Raw genomic sequence first — 21392 nt, 5'->3', positions numbered from 1 at the left:
GTTTTCAAGAGAGGAAATAAATCCAGTGAATAAAGAAATAGAAAAATGTCTAATTTCACTGGATAATGGATGAAATTTAAAGACTGACAATGAGGTGCCCTTTAATACTAATTGTTCACATTTTAGAAACTTTGGACTCCAAGGCTCTTGGGTTGTTTTGGAATGGGGGGTGGAGGGAAGTTCACATAGTTCATATCTAGTTCACATTGTTTTTTTCTATATTTTAAATTTTAAAAAGTTTCTTAAAGCAACTAACAGCAATATTAAAACAGTAATAACTAGCAATATGGTGCTGAAACTACTTTCTTCTTCATTGCAAGGGTAATTTGGCACAAACACAAACATTTTGGGAAGCAGCTAGGCACTACATAAGAAGCATTCAAATATTCAAAATTTTAATCCCAGTAACTCCATTTCTGAGACTAGGTTTAGGGAGTTAATGAAAAATATGATAAGTTAGATGCATGAAAGCATTTTTGCCAGTTGCCTGCTTGCCAAAGAGAGGGAACGTAAAATATTCTTGGGTGGCTTTACAACACATACACACTCACACCCCTACACTCACCCACTTTCTACGGATCTGAATTAATGCCATCACGTCTTCTTTTTGTTTTGTTAAATACCTGTTGTAAGTCTTTGTGACCATTTCATTTATTTGGCTTGTAATCGTGTGCCACATAATATATTTTCCTAAGTCTTGCTGAAATCAAGCAATCACTCTTAAGGACATTTTGGAAAACATTCCAAAGCCCCTTGGAGAAAAGCCAGAGTGGCTGGCTCCGAGAGGGTACAATGGTCTATTTGAGAACAACGGCCCTGTTGTTAAACTAGCATGCGAGTCTCAGCTTGCGCTGTGAAAACATACCTGGATTCTGCACCCCATACATCTGGCTTCACTTCAAAGGGCAAAGGCTATCTGAGCTGCTGTCTTCTTCCTGAGACTGCATGGTGAGAAGGTCAGTCAGTGGTCAAGGTCAAAGATACTTTCCCCATTGGGTTGACCTATTAATCTGGGAATTCTGAAGAGTGCATTTCATTGAGCAATCACTTGCTCCGCAGGGCTGTGGAATTTTGACTGAATTTCTTCTTGTCACAGGGTGATGCTCAAAAAGGGGAACCTGGAGAAAGAGGCCCAGGGGTATGTACACGACTGAAATGCCTTCCTAAGAAAGTAATTCCAGGATGCTAAGATTTGGTAATGGATCATTTTGACCCCTGCAGTGCAAAAATGATTTATGTCTACATGTGCTCTGGATGGCTCAGACAGGCAGTCAGATAGATTGTGATCTCAGAAGCTGCTATGTGAGGAGAAAATACTCTGTCCAAAAGGAGTGAGGATGGGACAGAGTGCTTCACCACATGACACCCCTTGATGCTCAATTTGAGATTTGTGAAAAGCTCAAATGAGAAAAATATTTTGCTTTGCTTCTTGTGCTTTTTATAAAAAATAAAAAGATTAAAGATCCGGGGAGCCTAAGAATTACATCATCTCAACTATGGTTTTGTAAATCTAGTTCTACAGGTAAAAGAAGAGATCATTCTGGTTGACTTATCATCCCTAAAATTAGATGATGTCAGAGACTGTACAGCTGAGAAATAATTACATTTCTTCTTTTGCATTTTCCTGGAGGACTGCAGTGGTGTAGCAGATAGCAGAGAGGTACACAGGAACTTAAGAGAAGCTGTTACGTTTCTCTCTCAGCTTGTCCCCTTGGATGAAAAAGCCCAGGACTCAGACCTGGAGGTTTGAAAAATGCTTCTCTTGGCGTTTGTAATCAACGTCATGAGAAATCTGATAGAAAGCTTGATAATCTCAATGGAAATTCCTTCAGAAATTTGTTACTCATTCAGGAAAGACTTTTTAGGTATGTTCTATGTATAAAGCATACTGTTAGTGAAAATAAAATTAAGACAAAGTACTTATTTTCAGGAAAATCCATTATCTTGAGGAGAGGTAAAACAGCTGTAATATGAAGCAGAATGTCAAAACATTATAAAAAATTTCATGCATCAAATATTATGTCTAAAGGGCATTCAGAGAAGACTGGAGCTATCAGGGTAGGTTCTATGGGATGAGCCCTCACAAGTGAAGCGTGAAGGACCAGGTCAGATAAAGACAGACTGGAAGGTGGACGGGCAGGCATTCCAGCTGGAGAGTGCTGTGAGCAGCAGCCAGGGGGAGGGCAATGAGTGAGGGATGGTGAAACGGGGCCCTGGGAGCAGTACTGGCAGACACAGCCCAGGGGTCAGAGTGGGTGGTCCTGATGCCTGGAAGGCTGGGCTTTGCTGGGTGATGGACTCCCCTTGCGATTTTAGATGAGCCACATGGCCCCAGAGCTGTGGTTTTAGATTAATTTGGCCTGGCTCTAAAAGCAAAAGTGAAGTGGGGATAAGCAGAGAGTGTACTTTGAAGAGGTTTGTTGCTACAGGCTGCATGAGAAGTAACAGGGATGTTAATTAGCTAGAGCTGCTCTGGCCCATGTGAGTCACTGGCCATGTGTACTTAATCGGCAGTCAAGACAGGCAAGCCGGAGGGGAGGTGTGCTGGCGGAATGAACTACACACCGAATTTTGATAACTTAGTATCAGAAAAAAAGAGAAAATATCTCACTGATAATTTTTTAATATTGATCATGTGTTAACATGACAGTATTCTGACCTGTTAGGAGACATAAAACATATTATTAAAAATTAATTTCACCCGTTAGTTCTTGCATTTTTTAAGTGGCTATGAAGGAATTGAAAATGCCATATGTGGCTCACGTTATATGGGACAGAACTGAGCTACAGTGATAACAAAACAGAAAGGAGGGGAACACTGTGAGATCCACGAAGGTGCAGAAATGTGGGGATGTGGTGACTAACTCTACCTCAGTCGTTCAACAAGATTTACTTAGCACGTGCTATGTGCTGGGCCCTATACTGGGTGCTGGGGAAATGGAGGTGAGCAAGGTAGAAAGATCATGTTTCATGAAGTGTTCACACAGCAGGAGGCAATCAATAGGCGAATCAGTGAATAAAAATTCCAGTCAGGGAGAAGGTTCAGTTCCGTCCCTTAGTCCTGTCTGACTCTTTGCGACCCCATGGACTACAGCATGCCAGGCCTCCCTGTCCATCACCAACTCCCAGAGCTTGCTCAAACTCACGTCCATCGCGTTGCTGATGAAAATACAGAACAAGGTCACGTGGGTTCCTAGGCAGAAAGAGCAGTAGGTGCAAAGGCACTGGGGTGGAAGAAGCTTGGTGGGCCCAGGAAATGCGAAGAGAGCCAGAGCCTGAGGAAGAATGGGGTAGGAGATGCGGCTGTGAGGTAGGCAGGGGCTAGATCACACGGGCCTCGATTTGTAACTCAGGGCTCTGGGACCTACCTGAAGGTCCAGAGTAGAGGGAAGAAAAGGACCTATGTTTCCTTTCATTCTATTCTATTCTTAGTTCCACATATTTTTTTCAAACCCAATTTCTTACCCTTTGGCTCGAAGCTAAAAGAGAGACTATACACTGAAACTCACTGTAGCAGTGATGACCTATAACAGTCCTTTCAAAATTGTTATACTGACTTTTCTTTGTTTGTTTGTTTTTTGTTTGTTTTCTTATTTTTTAATTAATGAATTAATTAATTTTACTTTACAACATTGTATTGGTTTTGCCATACATTGACTTGAGTCCGCCATGAGTGTACATGTATTCCCCATCCTGAACCCCCCCTCCCACCTCCCTCCTATCCCATCCCTCTGGGTATTGACTTTTAAACTATGAACTCTCACAGCTGAGGATGTTCCATGGGGACTTCTGCGCTTCCATTGCATGAGGCATGGGTTCAATCCCTGGCCAAGAAAAGTTCCCATGGTGTGGCCAAAAAAAACAAAAACAAATTGATTATACACAAAGGTGTAATTACCAAAAAATAAGAAGCTCTGGATGAATCTAAATGCCCTGGAAGCTGCTGGAGAATTTTAATTGGTTGGATTAAAAGAATGGAAGGGGCAAGGAGAGAGAAAAGATGATTATAAACTTTTGATTTCTGTATGATTTGAAATATGATGGTCCCGTTAATAGAAATAGGAAAGTCAGAAGCAAATTTTGCAGAGACCAATGAGCACAGTGTAGGCTGTCTTAAACTTGAGTATTTTAAAACTAGTAAGTGAAACCAGAGATTTCAGGGAAAAAACTAAAAAGAAAACAAACAAAAAACCAAGAAAATAAAACAGGAAAAAATTATACTATAAAAAATGATATTCCTTTATTCTTGTAAACTGTGTTGTTTCCTTCCTAAATATAATCTTACCTCTCTGAACATAAAATAATGACAGGATTTTAAATATGATGGTGGGTTAGAAGGGATGCAGATCACCCAAGAGTCCTGAGATGGGAAGTCCAGTCTTTTTTTAGTGCTGCAAACATGAATTGTTTTTTATAAAGAACACCAGTTTAACTATGGCCTTTAAGTTTAAGCACTATACTAAACCTTAAACCATTTATGTGAATAAGCGTTTCCGACATGGATTACATTGTACCGTAACATTTCATTTTTTTTTTTTTACTAGTTTTACTCTTCAATTTCTCAGTGACTGCACATTTGGAGAGAAGTGCTATTTGTTTCCTAAAGTTTTCCTTTGTATCTTTGGTAAAAAAAGTCCTACAGAACAAAATTTTGTACTCTGACTCACATGTAACTACACTCACATCTTGTTTATTCCACTGGTTTCTCCAGCTCACTTAAAAATATATCTTACAATTCTATTTTTATACTTGGAAACTATAGTTGTGTGAAAAAGACACTTGATCCAATTAAAGACTTGGTGTTGCTTAAAGCTGGTAATTTTCCAATCAGGTTAAAATTCAGTATCGTGTTACTTAAAGGACTGCAGGCAGTGACCCAACAGAGAAGGCTGTGCCGGGTTCCCAAGAGTGACACACAAGAGCTGCTGAATCGCTGGCCCCTTATTTAGTGTGGGATAAAATATAGTAACTTAAAGGTCACTGTCTCACCAGGGTTGACAAAGGAACCGTTCATTTCCTTGATGTTCTATATTCGAGACCGAATTTGAAAGGAGGGCCTGAATGGATATAAATATTTACGGGCATTTTAAAGGTCATTATCTTAGCTCGTTTTCAAAGCCAATTTCTCTAACAGTCTCCATAGAACATTCTCAGCTGTGAGAGTTCGTAGTTTAAAAGTCAATATAACAATTTTGAAAGGACCGTTATAGGTCATCACTGCTACAGTGAGTTTCAGTGTATAGTCCTTCCTTTAGCTTCGGGCCAAAGGGTAAGAAATTGGGTTTGAAAGAAATATGTGGAACTAAGAATAGGATATAATAAAAGGAAACATAGGTTCTTTTCTCCCCTCTACTATATGCACATTCCCTAAGAGCAAAGACAAGTAAACGAGCTTATCTTTACGTGGTCTTACTTTCCAAGACTATACAAATGTGCTTTGTTATACTTTATAAATGAAAAACATCAGATACTTCCTCCAACTATGCCTTCTAATATCATATTCTACTTTCTTTTTTAATTAGGGAATCCCTGGGTACAAGGGTGAGAAGGTAAGTTGGTAACAACAAATAGAATTTCATAAAGAAAAACAGAAACATAACTGTATTTATATATTCGTGTGTGTGTGTTTGTCACTTAGTCGTGTCCGACTCTTTGTGATCCCGTCAACTGTAGCCCACCAGGCTCCTCTGTCCATGGGATTCTCCAGGCAAGAATACTGGAGTGGGTTGCCATTTCCTTCTCCAGGGGATCTTCCTGACCCAGGGATTGAACCCTGGTCTCCCGTATTGCAGGCAGATGCTTTACTGTCTATGCTACTAGGGAAGCCAATTTATATACTTAATAAAAGTTATTTTCCCTTATTTTTGGAAGTCTGGATCCTCAAATTGCTAAGTACATTTTTAACTCTGTTAACATAAACTAATAATAGAACTTAAGATATTGGTATATGCTATAAAGAATGGAAGGTAGCCCAAGATTCCTGAGATCAGAATCCAGTCTCTCTTAGCCCTGCAAATATGAATTGTCTTCAATAGAGAATCCTGACTTTTACAGCCATGCATCACAAGTATCCAGCCCAAAAGTTTCTATATACAAAAGGATACAGCAATACTACAATTAGGCTAGTGCCTTGGCACTTAGCTTCCTATGAAATGCAGACATAAGACCCTCTACTGGGGGAAAGAGGGTGGATCATCCTGCTTAAGCCGTAAAGAACTACTTATTTCATTTAGTCAGTCATCTAGGTAGAACTTGCAGGAGGAGTGAATTTGACAAACAAAAGTTATGAGTTGTTAGATTATTTTATGATTATTTGAAAATTACAAATTATGACATCAAACTGATTCAAAAGAAATGAATGTGTTAGACTGGGGCTCAGGAATCTTTGAGTGTTCAGTTGTTCATTCTTAAGTTTATGCTGCTATTATTATATGCTCTCTATGGTCAGATAAGCTATTCAAAATCAGAACTTGTTGTTATCATTCATTCTGTCCTAAAACCCTCAGACTTGGGCAAGTGAAAGTGTTAATCACTTAGTGGTGTCTGACTCTCTATGACCCCATGACTATAGCCCACCAGGCTTCTTTGTCCAAGGAATTCTCCAGGCAAGGATACTAGAGTGGGTAGCCAGGGGATCTTCCGTAGCCAGGGGATCTTGCCAATCCAGGGATTGAACCTGGGTGTCCCACATTGCAGGCAGATTCTTTACCACCTGAGTCACCAGGGAAGTCCCAAGGCCTGCATTAGAGGGTCCTGTTCTGGGTCCCCTCCAACCTCCACACTCATGATGGAACCAGGAGTCTGCAGGGTGAGAGGCCCATGCACCCTTCTCCCGGATCATACCTTGGATATCTAACACACCTAGAAGACCCTGCAAAATGGCCTGAGCCTGCTTCAAAGGCTCACACAAACCTCTTTTCCATGTCCATTGTCTTCCTAGCCCTGAGGGAAATCAAATGGAAGCTTTGTTGGGGCAGGAGGGGCCCATAGAGGGGGCTTTGTTATGCTGCTTGGGGCACCTTCACAGACACACGCTGATAGCTTCTTTTGCTGTGGAAGGAGCTGGAGATGGGAAGTGAAGTGGGAGCTGGGCTGTAGGTGGTGGGCATAGGTCTCCCACGTGGACCTCTGAGGAATTCCAAAAGTCCTTTAACTTTTTACTCCTTTTGTAGGTTCATTTGTCAAGAAAGGAAGTCAGAACAGTACCAGCTTATTAGCTTGACTTGTAACTCTCAGCTACTTAGATATATGGTATGTGGGCCTCTGCTTCCACTCTCGCCCCAGGACCCTTATAAACATTAGAGTTAAACCTACATACAAGCAAATAAATATATTCCCAAACTGGAAATGTTAGGCCTTAAAGGGGAAGAGTGTAAGAAATGCCATGATTCTGTACTTTGCCAAAGGAACATGGACAACTCAGTATCTTAGAACGTCTGTTTTTTTCCTTTGTATAGAACTGATCAATGCAGGCCTCCCTAATTTACCAGGCTTTCTTGGTGGTTCAGTGGTAAAAAAAAAAATCCACCTGCCAATGCAGGGGATGTGGGTTCAATTCCTGGGTCAGGAAGATCCCCTGGAGAAGGACATGGCAACCCATTCCTCTGTTATTGCCTGGGAAATCCCATGGACAGAGGAGTCTGGTGGGCTACAGTCCATGGGGTCTCAAAAAAGTCAGGCATGGCTTATGACTAAACAAACAATTTACAGGGTGATTGGAAAGTCAAACAGAATAATGTATGTGAAAATGTACTGTAAATTATTAGCTGGCCTATAAATAAATGATTCTATTATAAAGAGACAGGAAACAAATCAAAGTATGGGAAAGTTAAGAAAGTTTCATGATTGTAAATAATTGTGCTAAATGGGCTTCCCTGGTGGCTCAGATGGTAAAGAACCTGTCTGCCAATGAAGGAGGTGCAAGAAATGTGGATTGGGTACCTGGGTCGGGAAGATCCCCTGGAATAGGAACTGGCAACCCACTCCAGTATTCTCGCCTGGAGAATCCCATGGAGAGAGGAACCTGACGGGTTACAGTTCATGGGGTCAGAAAGTCAGACATGACTGAGCGGGTAACACTAACTAAATTGTCCTAAATATATGGAGCTGAAGAAAATTCTCCATGGTGCCATCTTCATTTATACAATATGTTAATTATCAACACCAGGAAACTCTCTATTTTTTTGGAAAAGATTCACTTAAACTTCTGGAGAATAATAAGTTCACTGGAGGGGCCCTTGTTTGGAAGACACAAGATGTCAGAGCGAAAGGACCCTGAACTATCCACATTCAAGCCAGAATCTCACCGGAGAAGGAGCATTAGAACTTGGAGGCTGGGAACAGAGCTAATCTGTTCAGAGTTTTCTGAAGTGCTTGCTCTCAGGAACTTTGTAACTGTGACCATTCCTCAGGGATTACTGAGCCCACCAAAGAAGAAAATGCCTTTGCAGAGGCAAGTAACATGAATACAGCATTTTCATTGAAGGGAATCTGCCCCCAAACCAATGCTGCCTCTCAGGACCCTATAGCTAACAAATCTGTCTGGACAAATGGAATGTGAGTTTTTAGCCAAAAGGATTTTGAGTGTATTTACAGTACTTTTCTGTTTTATATTTTGGTGGTTGACTCATTTTATTTCCACTCATATTTATTTCCACACATTTTACTCCACAACAATAAATTAATTGCTTTCTAATTGATTCTACAAGAGTGATTTTCCATTTGCATTGAGAAATGAATGTTCAGCTTGTTTTCAGGGAAAGCTCAGTTTTTCCTGGGTCAGGCTGACTCACAATATGATGGGGAGAGAGGACAGATTGCTTCTGAATAGAGGCATAGTTGGATCTAAAACTGTACCTCCCTCTTGCCTGCTGCAGATGCCAGCAATATCCCAGGCAGAACCCCAGGCAGAAGTGTCAGGTTAGTGCAGAGTAACTTGCAGACCATGGCAACATGCCCTGTTCAGCTCTGGGTGGTTGAGGAAGAACACGGACTTGGGTGTCTAACAGACTCAAGATTGTGGTCATGGACAAGCTGCTTAATCTGTCTGAGCCTCATTTTCCTTGTGGTGAATGGAGACATACATGCCTTGCAAGGCTGTTGTGGGGATCAGTAATAATATCAAGACATTTTGGCACACACTCTGCATCCATAATTGGTGGTCACAATTATCATTTCCCTTCTTAGAGCAAAGTGTGGTCGGCAGGTTGGCTATCAGCCTGCAAACTGTTGCTATTTTGTGATGAGCTGAAGCTTGCGGCAGAATATAAATCCACTGTATCACTAAACATCCTGTTTAGTTTAGCTGACATTTTCATAGCAAGATTTTCTTAATGAAGGAAGCAGGGCAGTGACGTTCATGCTAGCATAAGTTGCTTACATCATCGTGTATTAGCAGTTCAAGACGCATGCTCTAGAGCAGCTTAGAGATAATAAAACAGCAGCAGAAATAGAAACTAGTAGTGAGGGCACTGGATTAGGAGTGCCCTAATGTCCATTGGCTGGCATGAACATTGATGTAAATCATTTAACCTCCCCAACAGAACTGCCTTCTCTTAAAAATATGAATTTCTTGGAGGCTCAGAATAAATAAATATATATGTGAACACGCTTTGAAAATTCTCACTTTAAAACTAGTTTTTCTAATTGACTTTGTTACTTTTAAATTCTAATTATTAAAAGTCTTAGAAGTCTGTTATAATGGATTAGTATTCAGAGGCCCCAGTTCTCATTCTATCTGAGCAAGTTACATTTAAATCACAAATTTTCATTCTGTGAGACTGGGCTAATACTATCTACCTCAGACATGATTTACATTATTAAATGATTAAAGATTTACATCAGTGATTTAAATGATTTACATCAATGTCAGATTAACTAAGATAATGTCTGTAAAATAATGCTAATAGTAAACAGTAAAGCATCATTTAAATGTTAATTTTTTTCCCCATTAATATTCCAGGAAAGGCGGGACCGTAGGCTGAGGTGAGGGAAAGTATATAGCACCTTGACTCTTCTTTACTAGCTCAATGATGGAGTGAAGTTATCTTATTAAGCTTAAGTTTCCTCATGTATAAAATAAGATGAAAGTGAAGAGGATTAGGAGGTATAAACTGCCAGTTATAAAATAAATAAGTCACATGGATGTAATATCTAGCATAGGGAATATAGATGGTATGTAACCTACAAAAATGTTGAGTCATTATCTTGTACACTTGAAACTAATCTAATATTGCAAGTCAACTATATGTCAATAAAAAAAGACATCTAATGATCAAATTGCAAAAAAAAAAAAAAAAAGAATGGCAAAACTGACCTCATTGAACTGTAATGTGGATTCAATTAAATCACATATATGCAAAGGGCATATAATATATCGTAGATGCTTATAAAGCCTTAGTTTTTTTCCTCTTAATTTCATCCATCTCTCAAAAATGTGAAGCCTCATTAGGTGGTATTACTAATTTGATTCTGTCAAGTTAGGAATGACTCAAGGATAAAATTTTTCAGAGTTCAATGCCCAAACAACCCACAGTATTGAGGATAAAATTGTGTTTAATTCATCAGACTGCTCATGTCATAAGATTCTGCTGGGAATCTTATAAAAAGAATCCTAACACTGAATGACCGTCTTCTTTATCTTGTGTATTTATTTTTTAGGGTGAACGTGGAGAATGTGGTAAACCTGGAATAAAGGGGGACAAAGTAAGGAACATGCTTTTAAAATGTTAACAGCTGTGATCTCTTTGGGGCTGAGTTTTGTTAAGAGGAAATCTTGGGAAGCATGTTGCTCTCACTACTGGAATTAGAGCCACCCATTCAATTTTCACATCTGTGAAACATGAAGCAGAAAACAAAGCCACCCCTAACTTTAGTTAATGGAGCCCCCCCATGCCTCTGCCGCACCCTAACCTTTGAGACCAGGCCCACCAAACGTTATGGTGAAAGAAGAACTTAACTGGCAAAGTCAGTTCAAGATCCAATTGGGTCAAAGTGGAATAGTTTTCCAGATGTAAATTAAACCCTGAGAACAAGCACCTTCCAAAACAGAATGAAGAACTCTATGAAATAAGTTAATGAACTACTTTTCAATAATATGAAAGAACTAGACATAGATAGGGGTTTGAAACTGAAAATACAGCCAACCACAGATAACTGAGTAGTTATTTACCTTTCATTAGAAAATAAATGTGAATAAAGTATGTAAACTGGAGACAGTATTAAAATGTTAAGGAGTTCTTTAATGGACCAGAAATACTTAGAGAGTGTATTTTAAACATGATAAAGGATCCAAAAAAGTACAGAGTGAAAGTAAATAGTTTTCATTATAGTTAAGAACTGTTAACAGCATGCCACCAACATAATAAAGTGTTTCAAAATCCATCTTTTAATTATGGGAAGAGTCAAGGAGAGAAAACGAGGCAGAAGGTAAGCAGAAAAGGAGAAAGTAGTGACCCTGGCCTATGTAACTAAACACTTTAAATAGCTTGAGACTTTCTGAAAGCTTTTAAACTACTGTAGAGTTAAAGGACCAGGTGAATCTGAAAAATGTAGGCTTGGTAATTATCTTTGGGAAAAATGAAGGGTGTGATAATGAATGGATTCTTCCCAGAGAATAACTGAAAACGGGAGATGGACATGGACTTGAAAATACTGAAGAAGGGACACATAGAACAAAAATGAAAGTCAAATAATAATTGGAAAAACTATGTGAAATAAAAATGGCTGACAAAGATTTAAAATAGTTCATTGACCAAGATGCCAGGGATTATTAAATGCCCTATTATTTTCAGTGCTAAAAAGAAAGAAAAGTACTGACAATTATAAATGTAAGGTGAGATTGATTGCATAATGTATTCCAATATCAGAGATGGAAAAATCTGAAAAAAGGCATGTCTAAAGTCAAAGAAATATAGTGTCATTGACATGATGAGTTCATGTAAGTTTACATGTAAAATGTACAAAGAACAAGAGAAAATATAAATGGGTAAGAAATGAACACATAAGCAGTCAGAGAAGTAAAATTTAAAACATTAAAATATTTTAGCAATAAAATATTAAAAATATAAAATAATATATAATACTCAGTATTGATAGGGATTCTATAAAATGAAGATGTACTCTCTCTACTCAGGAGGTGAGAATGGAAATCTGAACACACTTTATGCAGGAAACATTCCTTTATCGCTCCATATGTGGAGAGACAAAAGAAAGTGAGAGGGAGTCTTAAATGTGCTTACAGGCTCTGTGCTAATCATCATCTTCTAGGAAATTATCCTTAGGGATAAATCAGAAGTTGAACAAAGACTTATACACAAAGATATTCACTATAATATTGCTAACAATAGAAATCATCGGAAACAACTTAAATGTCAAAACCAGGGAAATGAGTCATTATAATTATGATAGATTCACATTTTTAGATATTATTCACTTTACTAAGAGTTTTTAATGACATGCAAAATATTTTTGATAGAATGGAAGACCAGATAAGTAGGACACAAAATTGGATATACATTTTGGTCAAATTATTTAAAGAAAAAAAATCTATTGGGAACAATATTGTATGAAAATATGCCTAAAATGTTAACAGCAGTTGCCTCTGTGTGATTGTTGTCCATTAATTTACTTTTTTCTATAGTTGTCAAGGTATAACTATTATAAATAGGTTACATTTTGGTAATCAAAAAAAAGTAGAAATCTGAGAAAGAGAGACTAGATTATACTTTCATAAAAAGAAACTTTAAAGGGCTTCCTAGTTAACAAACATATTGAAGTATTTTGTTAGAAAACTATTGAGTACAAACTATTTTGCCAAGTTCCATGTCCTGAAGATGGGGAAGAGAGTGATGTATACATTGTGGAAACTCACTTAACTGATATTGCCTTGTTGGAAGAATACAGTATTCCACAAACTATACTGGTTTCTAAGAATTCTTAAGAAATATATTTTAAAAATTCTGATCAAAATGTCAAATATATATAGGCAAAGACTTAATCCAAAATTGTAGTTTCATGGAGTTTGTTACTAAAGGAAAGCTGGAACCCAAGGTGGCTTGTTAATAAGGATCATTTTGTTAACAATGATTCTGATGTTTGGATAATCTGGGAAGATTGGCCATTACTGAGAATAAAGTCCCTTCTGTGCCACCTAAGATCACTGCAAACTAAATAGATATTTAGAGTATCTTACTACTAATTTTATTTCACAGGGATCCCCAGGGCCAAACGGACCAAAGGGACCCAGAGGAATTCAGGTAAGGGAGTGAAAACCAAATCTAAGTCTGTATTAGAATCACCTAGGAAGCTTTTAAAACCCCTTTGCCCACTTGTACCCTCTACCAATTCAGTCAGAAGATTCCCAGGTAATCACAGTGTGAAACAAAGTTCGAAAACTGATGCTCTAATATTTTGAATAACTAATATAGGCTCCTTCAAGATAGTTACCAGCAAGTGAGTCTACTTAGTGAGTAGCTAAAGAATAAAAGCTAAAAAAATAAAATAAAATTAGAGTCTAGGAAGATAAAAGCATAATGTCAAAGCCGTTGAAAACAGAATGTACCTATGTTTGCACTGCTGCTGGAAAAGCTGTGCATTTTATCTAAATTACAGCATTTGTATTCCATCATAAGTAGTCACTGCTCAGTAATATGCAATGATTCTTTAAGGCATTTATTTTAGACTTCTCCCAGAGATTCCAGAAAGTGATTTGAATCAGTTTTTTTCCAGTCTGGGGACTTGCCTTGTCTAAACTTGTAATGGGAGGAGTGTGTGCATGTGTGAAGTGCTAATTTCAGCATTTCAAAAAGTCTACTGAAAATTATACCTTTACCCCAATTTCCTAGAGGGCCTCTTGTTAACCATCATCTTCTTTGTTCTGGTCTGGAATTGTGTCAGGGCAGGGCAGTAACTGATTATTATCAAAGGGTCATTGGACACTCCAATTTTCAGTTATATGCCTTGGATATTAATACATATTTTAAAAAGTTGTTGTTTAATCAAAATCTTTCCAGAAAGTGGTCCAGCACAGGAATAATGTTGGAAGCACAGGTTTAGAAAATGAACAGCTCATCAATAAATGTTCGCTCTCAGCTTTAGGTACTATTTTAGAAGCTGTGTGTTTGACACGGAATTTTATCTCATCCCGTTTCTCCATTGTGTAACCTTCACTTAACTCTGAGTCAGTCTGGATATCTAACTCCAGGATCTCTAGGGACCCTCATGAATGATTCATTCCTCGTTGGCCTTTTGTAGGCAGAACTAATTCTTGGTTTTCACCCTGGAGCAGGGCATTGCTGGACCTCCTGGGGATCCAGGCCCGAAGGGATTTCAAGGCAATAAGGTAATCATACCCGTCCGTTATAGACAGGCAGAGTGCCTTTCCCCTATTGACCAATGGTGATACATGTTTTTATTAAGCAGGAGTCTGTGGATTCTTTGAGGATGAATCTTTGGGAAAATATAATAATCTGCAGGTGTTACACACAGAATCAGGTTTAAGTCTATGTAGGAAGCTAGTGTCATAGTTTTTCATTTATTATTATTATATGACTCAAAGGGGCATTATTAAATGTAAGCCATTATCCAGAATTTCTGCAGTGTTTCCATCTTACTCCTGCCTTTTAGTCATTTTATGACTCACTAGAAACTGAAAAGTAGTAATAAATAACACAATTCAAATCACTCTATTGGCCACAGGTAATGTCAACTCAGTATACAACTGAAAAGTGAAGGGGATTTATAACTTTCATATCAACAAAAATTAAGCTTTTTAATTGAAAGAGTATAACCCTGTGGCTCAGATGGTAAAGAATCTGCCTGCAATGCAGGGTTCAATCCCTGGGCTGGAATTGAAGGGAATGGCTACCCACTCCTCCATGGACAGAGGAGCCTGGTGGGCTACAGTCCATGGGGTTGCAAAGAGTTGGACATGACTGAGCGACCAACACTTTGAATCTCAACTCTCAGTATCAGCCTTGTAATGTCATTCCATAGATAACCAGACAAGACAGCCAGGGTGGGGCTGAATAAAAGTCAGATAGAACCAAAAGACGAGATAGAAAGAATCTTTAAAAGACCAGTTTATAAGATCCTGTTTTCCAATGAGAGTGGCCATTAATTCACAGAAAACAGGCGTTTTAGTGCCTTTTTAACTCTTCTCAATGCTTAGAAAATTTCACAGATACAATAAATACTCAGTAAACATTTTGAGTTAGTGACTGGAGATCCATAGAATTTGTGGTAGTAATAAGAGCAGACGACACTGTCCCCAGAGGACCCTAGGTAAAGCCAGTCTTTTAAGGGTGCTCTAAAATTTAAGTCGTGGGGAGCCGATGGGCTACTTGAGTATTCTTTTTTCAGAGAGAGGTAAGGGAAGGACACACATAGCATTTTTAATGAGATAATGACAATGCGTGATTTCCCAGGGCAGTTTTAATTGGCAAATTAAAACAGAATGAGCTTCTCAGCGGGGGGAAGCTGTCTTTTCCAGTCCTTGCCTAGGATTAATTCTCTCTGGGGCAAAGAAATGGCTCTTTTGAATACTGAGTAGAAGATTTTTACAAAATTGCTTTGGCCATAGGTAAAAATTCTGCAGCCAGAAAAAATATATATATATTTCTTGACATCCATAGTTATTTCTTGGATTCTTTGGTCACCTAAGATGATAATTTTCACCTGTTCGTGAAAAGAGGCTTAAAATCAGGTATCAGATTTGAAGCTTGCAACAGTGAGAGAATTATAGATATTTTGAGTCACAAGGGATATTAGAGATCATACCAGCTCAAAGTTGTCTTTTGGAAAATGAGAAATGAAGTCTGGAAGTCAGGGCATCTGTGGAGATGCTGGGCCGGGAGCCGGACATGCAACTTCAGGAGATGGTAGATGGCAGTTCACGTAATAACGTGATTGCTTGATCATGTCTCTTCATGTCTCATACAATTACTACTTAGAGTTTTCTTTTAAAATGAGTTTATTTCCACAGAATTTAGCTTTTAATTCTAACAAGGCATTAATTCTTAGAAAGAAAATATAATGAGTCAAGTATTTTGAGGCAGGCTGTAGTTTTCTGACATGATAACACTTCATTCTTGACTTTCACAACATCGCCATAAGAGGAGTCGTTTTTCCAAAAGTAGCTGAGGACTTCAACTTTTCAAGGGTCTCTCTTTTAAAAATTTCTTTTTTCCCCCCAAAACTGTGGTGGACATTTAATGTAAAATTATCACAGATTTAAAATCACAAACTTCACTGCCAATTGAAAAGATGTCAATATCTAGAGAATACTGGGGGTTGTTGGAAGGGAGCAAGATGGGAGTGAGCTTCTCGTTTTTCTCCTAGTTATATTTTTGGCTAGGGTCACAGATATAATGGTTTCTTGACTCTTACCTGGAGACTATTAGCAATTTCTACTCCTCTTTCGATCTGTCAACCAGAGATGCATGCATGTTCATTAACTGTCTTAGGCTTTATACATTTATTCTTGTCTTAAAAGTCAGATTTCAGGGAGTGATTTCATCTTGCATCCCAGAATGTACTTCTAAATCTTAAAAACTGGACAAACTATTTTTTTTCCCAATTTGGAAACAATGTGTGACATTTCTTTTCATCCATTACCATTTTATTACAAAATGGTTTTATGAAATTGCTATTGCAATTTGTGCCCCCCCCAAATCTCTAAAATGCAGTAATTCTGTATTTTCCAGTGGACACAGGGATGACTGTTGCAGTTCTAAATGCCCATTTAACAACACCGCCTTCTGAGGCATGACCTAGTCTCACCCCTACAGTACAGAGTAGGCTATTATGGCACAGAGAGTGTAGGCAGTGAAGGGACAGAAGCAGGATACCAACCCAGTCAATCTGCTCTTAATCCCCATATTTTATATTTATTATATCTCCTTAGGAAAGCCGCTGAATCTCCTAGATAGCCAACCTGAGATAAACGTCTTTCTTTTGGACAGCATGGAAATCGCATGTCTCCCCTTCTAGCATACACTGGCTGGAAACAATAGTCTGTTGGGGCTTCCTTAGTAGCTCAGTCAGTAAAGAATCTGCCTGCAGTGCAGGAGACCTGGGTTTGATCCCTGGATCAGGAAGATCCCCTGGAGAAGGAAACAGCAACCCATTCCAGTATACTTGTCTGAAAAATCCCATGGACAGAGGAGCCTGGAGGGCTACAGTCAGACATGACTTGGTGCCTAAACCACCACACCACAAAAGTCTGTTGAGAGTACATTTCTTCTTGGTTATAATGTTCATCTGAAAATGCAAGGAAAGAAGGAAAGGACTCTCATGGGAAAAAGAAACCAGTAATGTGCGTTTTCAAATATTTTGTCTCTTATGAGACCTTAAAATAGAAACCTTTGGACTTGTAACATTTGCAAAGATTCCATGGGAGTTTCTAGATGAGGCCTGTCTATGAATGTGAAATTATGAATAGTCTCTCTCATGAATGACAATCCTGTTCTGTTGCTCCAGTGGTTGGCTTTTCTTCATCACAGCCTTTGCACAAAAGGTGGCCAAAGAATAAAAGGTAAAAATAGCATGTGTGAAATCAAAGAAAAATGTGATTCTGACCCTGTTTCATACATCATTTCTGTCATTAATAGTTTCCATATGTAAAGTACCTCCTATTCTGCCCTAAATGACCTTGTTACCTTAGAAACAAAACATAGATGTTTCTCAGAATGAAGCCTTAGGCCACCTAAGGCAATGGCACCCCACTCCAGTACTCTTGCTTAGAAAATCCCATGGACAGAGGAGCCTGGTAGGCTGCAGTCCATGGGGTCACTACGAGTCGGACATGACTGAGCGACTTCACTTTCAGCCTCTCCCAGACATGAGATGAGGGTCAAGAGTGGTATTTATAAGAAGAACATCCCATCAGTCTCTAAAATCAATTAGAACTATCACCACACAAGTGCCTGAGAAGCCATATCCTTAGGCCCAAACTGACACTGTGCTCTTTCTCTGTAAAAACTGAAGGCCTCCGAACCCTATGCCACCTCCCAAGGGCTGTTGTGGTGGGTCAGGCAGCCACTCCATCTGGTCATAGAGTGGGCCTTCCAATTACAAGAAAAAATGGCTCAAGGCTGGCAGGCCTTTCAAATCACAGAGAACAAGTAACCAAAATTAGTTGGGAACAAATAAACATAGTAGAATGCTGGGTGTGCCAAGCCCACATTGGGTAATTTTTGCCGTTTCTTGATGCCCTTCTGAGGTTTTTTCTGAAGGATGTTTTCATCTCAAATCTCACCCAAATCTGCTCTTTCCAAGAAGACCCTCTTTGTGCTCTGGGAGGAGGGACTGCTCACTGTGGTCTGAGCAGGAAATAGTTTGTGACTTGCTGAAATATCCTAGCATGAGAGATCAGTGCTAGGGCCAGAAGGGCTTTGGGAATTATCCCTGATGTATTCCCCATGTCAAAGTAGCACATGCTAATCCTCAAACAATTTAAAACTGCTGTGATATTTATATTATATATTGATTTCTTTCAATAGATGAATTGCCTCCCTTCTTTCAACTTCTTCCATTGTTCTCCTTGAGGCTGTTCATACATTTTTCTTTAGGGATTCCCCCGACCCCCTCCTCCCACACAAATATCTTCTTGTGTGGTACTCAAGTGTAAGAAACTCAAAGTACTCTTTATGTTCACTTTAGCTTCTGAGCTGTTACAAAAACTCAGAGGCAGTGCCAGTCTGGTCCAGTTTAATGAATGGATATGGTCAGAGTAAATAATCTCTGGTGAATCAAACATCCATCTATGCACCCAAAATAAACAACAGACTTAGTATTAATGAATAAGTGAGATTTAGGTTTTAGCGGAATTGAGGGCAAATGGAGCATTTAGCCCACTGTACATAATTCTTGGACAGCCTACTCCTCCTTATCTACCTCTGTCATGGTTCCATCTCATTTTTTGAGGTTCCCAAGCACAACAGATACTTTTTTAAGTAGTTGGTGTTCTTATAAGGAAATTAAGTAAATGAAAGCTAAATGTACAGATCTTGAAATTAAAATTGTAAAGCTAGTAAACATCCCTACACAACAACCTGTTTTCTTCAAAATGATCTATGAAAAGAGGTTAGTTTTTAAAACAGAAGTGGTTATCTTGACACAGCTACTAGGAATGCGCATGTACCTTGTAGCTGAGAGAGCACTAATCAGGTTTCTTTATAGCTTTCGGGCACTATATCTTTAAACATGGTCAGTCCTCTTTCAGATATGAACCACTGGCAGAAGAATTAGACAGATGTGTACAGGTCCACTACTGTTTTGAAAAATTCAAAGCAGAAAATCTAGAGACAACAGTTCAGGAGTCCCACTATCATATCTGAGAGAGAAAAAATTTATATCTATACTCATGTTTAAGATAAGCAGAAAATAAGCATATGTTGAATGAAAGTGAGGAAGTGGTCTTACATGGAATGAGCTGTCAACAGTATCACACTGCAGACTGGTCAAACAGGTAGGACCCATGGAGTCACTTAGATTGTCGATTTTCAGGGTTTTGGAAGTGTTTCAGAGATTGGGGGAAGGGCGGTGACAAGGGATTGTAGAGGAATCAGAGAGAAGGGTGCAAAAGTCAGGAATTTTGACCATTCTTCCAAGATATTAGGATAATAGAAACAGGACAGTGTTAACCCATCAAAAGCTTCTTGTGCATCCAATAACCTGATACCTTATTTATAATTCCACTTACTTCTGAGACAGGCATGGAATGTAATCTTTTCTTCCCCCCCAGTTTCAGATATATAAACTTAGACTCTTATGTTTTTTATAATGTCACTATTTTCACTAGAACATATATAATATCATAAATGATGATTTGTTGTTGTTGTTTAGTCGTTAAGTTGTGTCCAACTCTGTGACCCCATGGACTGCAGCACACCAGGCTCCTCTGTCCATGGGATTTCCCAGGCAAGAATACCAGAATGGGTTGCCATTTCATTCTCCAGGGGATCTTGACAACCTAGAGATTGAACCCATGTCTCCTACATTAGCCACTGAGCCACCAGGGAAGCCCTGTGAAGATTTAGTAATTTTAAAAAAACATTCTGGGACTTCCCTGGGGGGACCAGTGGTTAAGACTCTACACTCCCACTGCAGGGGGTGAAGGTTTGATCCCTGGTCAGAGAAGTAGGATCCCTCATGCCCTGCAGCAAGACCAAAACCAAAAATTCTTACTTTTGCCTTTACAGTATTAATATTTAAATACTTGTTTTGACTTAAAGTTAGCTTAGTAGCTTTAGTAGATCAACCTACTGAACATCACTAATATTTCAGCTATGGTTTGGAAATAGTTCAAATACCACAAATATGAACAACTATGAAGAAGCTGAAACTTTCTCCTCACACTAGAACTTTGGGCAGTTTTATTTCGGCTCTCACACCACTCAAAGGCCTAAAAATACCCTAACGTCATGATATTGCTTTCAACCACTGAAAAATGATGATTTCTAATAGGATATAATTCTTTATAACTTGATGGGAAGGAAATCAGGTGAAACATGTAGACCTCAACAGTTGCCAGCAGAGAATAATTAACCAAACAGAAAATGCTTTTTTAAATCCACAGATCTCTTAATAACAGAATGACTACATTTTTGGCTTCATGTAAATAAAGTATTTTAAGCCCAAGGTACTCAAACATGTCAGCTTTTCCAGTTGTCCAAAACCAATAATGGGCCTTCAGGTTCTCCTGGCAGGCTCACACCTTTGAACAAAGTTGTGACTGCTTGGTGCATACCAGTGTAAAGAGAAGAATCACTTTACAGTTTTAATGACAAGTATCATCTAATGGATCATCAGAGCCGAGCTGCCAAACTGTGTGACTGTCTTTTTCTTCAGGGATGTCAAACTCTAAATACTATTCCTGTCCGGGCCCTAATTAAAGGGGAAGAATCGTTAGTAATCCAGGGATACTTGTTGTGGAAAGGGCTTTGACCTATATGCCTCTCTGCCCACCAGGATTCTAAATGAACATATTAACTCATTTGACGTGAGACAACTGATACTGACAACTTCAAGTGGCTGCCAGAACATGTGGTGTGTCAGCCATTGGCTTCAAGACATGATTTTCCTCCCCAAATATCTGACACATATGGTCCTCAGCAGATGGGGTGTGCCGCGTGTGCGTGTGATGTGCGCATGTGTGTGCCGAGGCTGCCAAGATGCACGCTGTGATGGATCAAGGAAGCGAAATGCTGCCCACGTTGCCCATAAAAGGGTGCTGAGTCTAACCCACATGCCCAGTCAGGTGGGGCACTAATGTGGGACAGATTCAGTTACTGCAATGTCTTCAGAAGGATGTCAGAGGTTGTTTTTTTTTTTTAAATTATATCAGCATTCTTAATTAATTCAAGTAAGTTTGAATTATCAGCAACATTGCA

At 39.0% G+C, this 21392-nt stretch overlaps 1 protein-coding gene across 3 annotated transcripts in view; it reads left to right on the top strand.

Moving 5' to 3' along the window:
* The window catches only part of COL28A1 (collagen type XXVIII alpha 1 chain), a 184656-nt gene that overhangs the window by 15536 nt on the left and 147728 nt on the right, over positions 1–21392 (top strand). For all 3 annotated transcript variants that reach the window (XM_043871678.1, XM_043871677.1, XM_043871679.1), the window contains 5 exons: positions 1097–1138; positions 5523–5549; positions 10660–10704; positions 13212–13256; positions 14288–14341. In XM_043871678.1, the coding sequence (XP_043727613.1) occupies positions 1097–1138; positions 5523–5549; positions 10660–10704; positions 13212–13256; positions 14288–14341 (213 nt within the window). The remainder of the gene's footprint in view (positions 1–1096; positions 1139–5522; positions 5550–10659; positions 10705–13211; positions 13257–14287; positions 14342–21392) is intronic.

This window comes from Cervus elaphus, chromosome 18 (assembly GCF_910594005.1).
Source record: "Cervus elaphus chromosome 18, mCerEla1.1, whole genome shotgun sequence".
Taxonomy (NCBI): Eukaryota; Metazoa; Chordata; class Mammalia; order Artiodactyla; family Cervidae; genus Cervus; species Cervus elaphus.
This window is presented reverse-complemented; position numbering and strand designations above follow the sequence as displayed.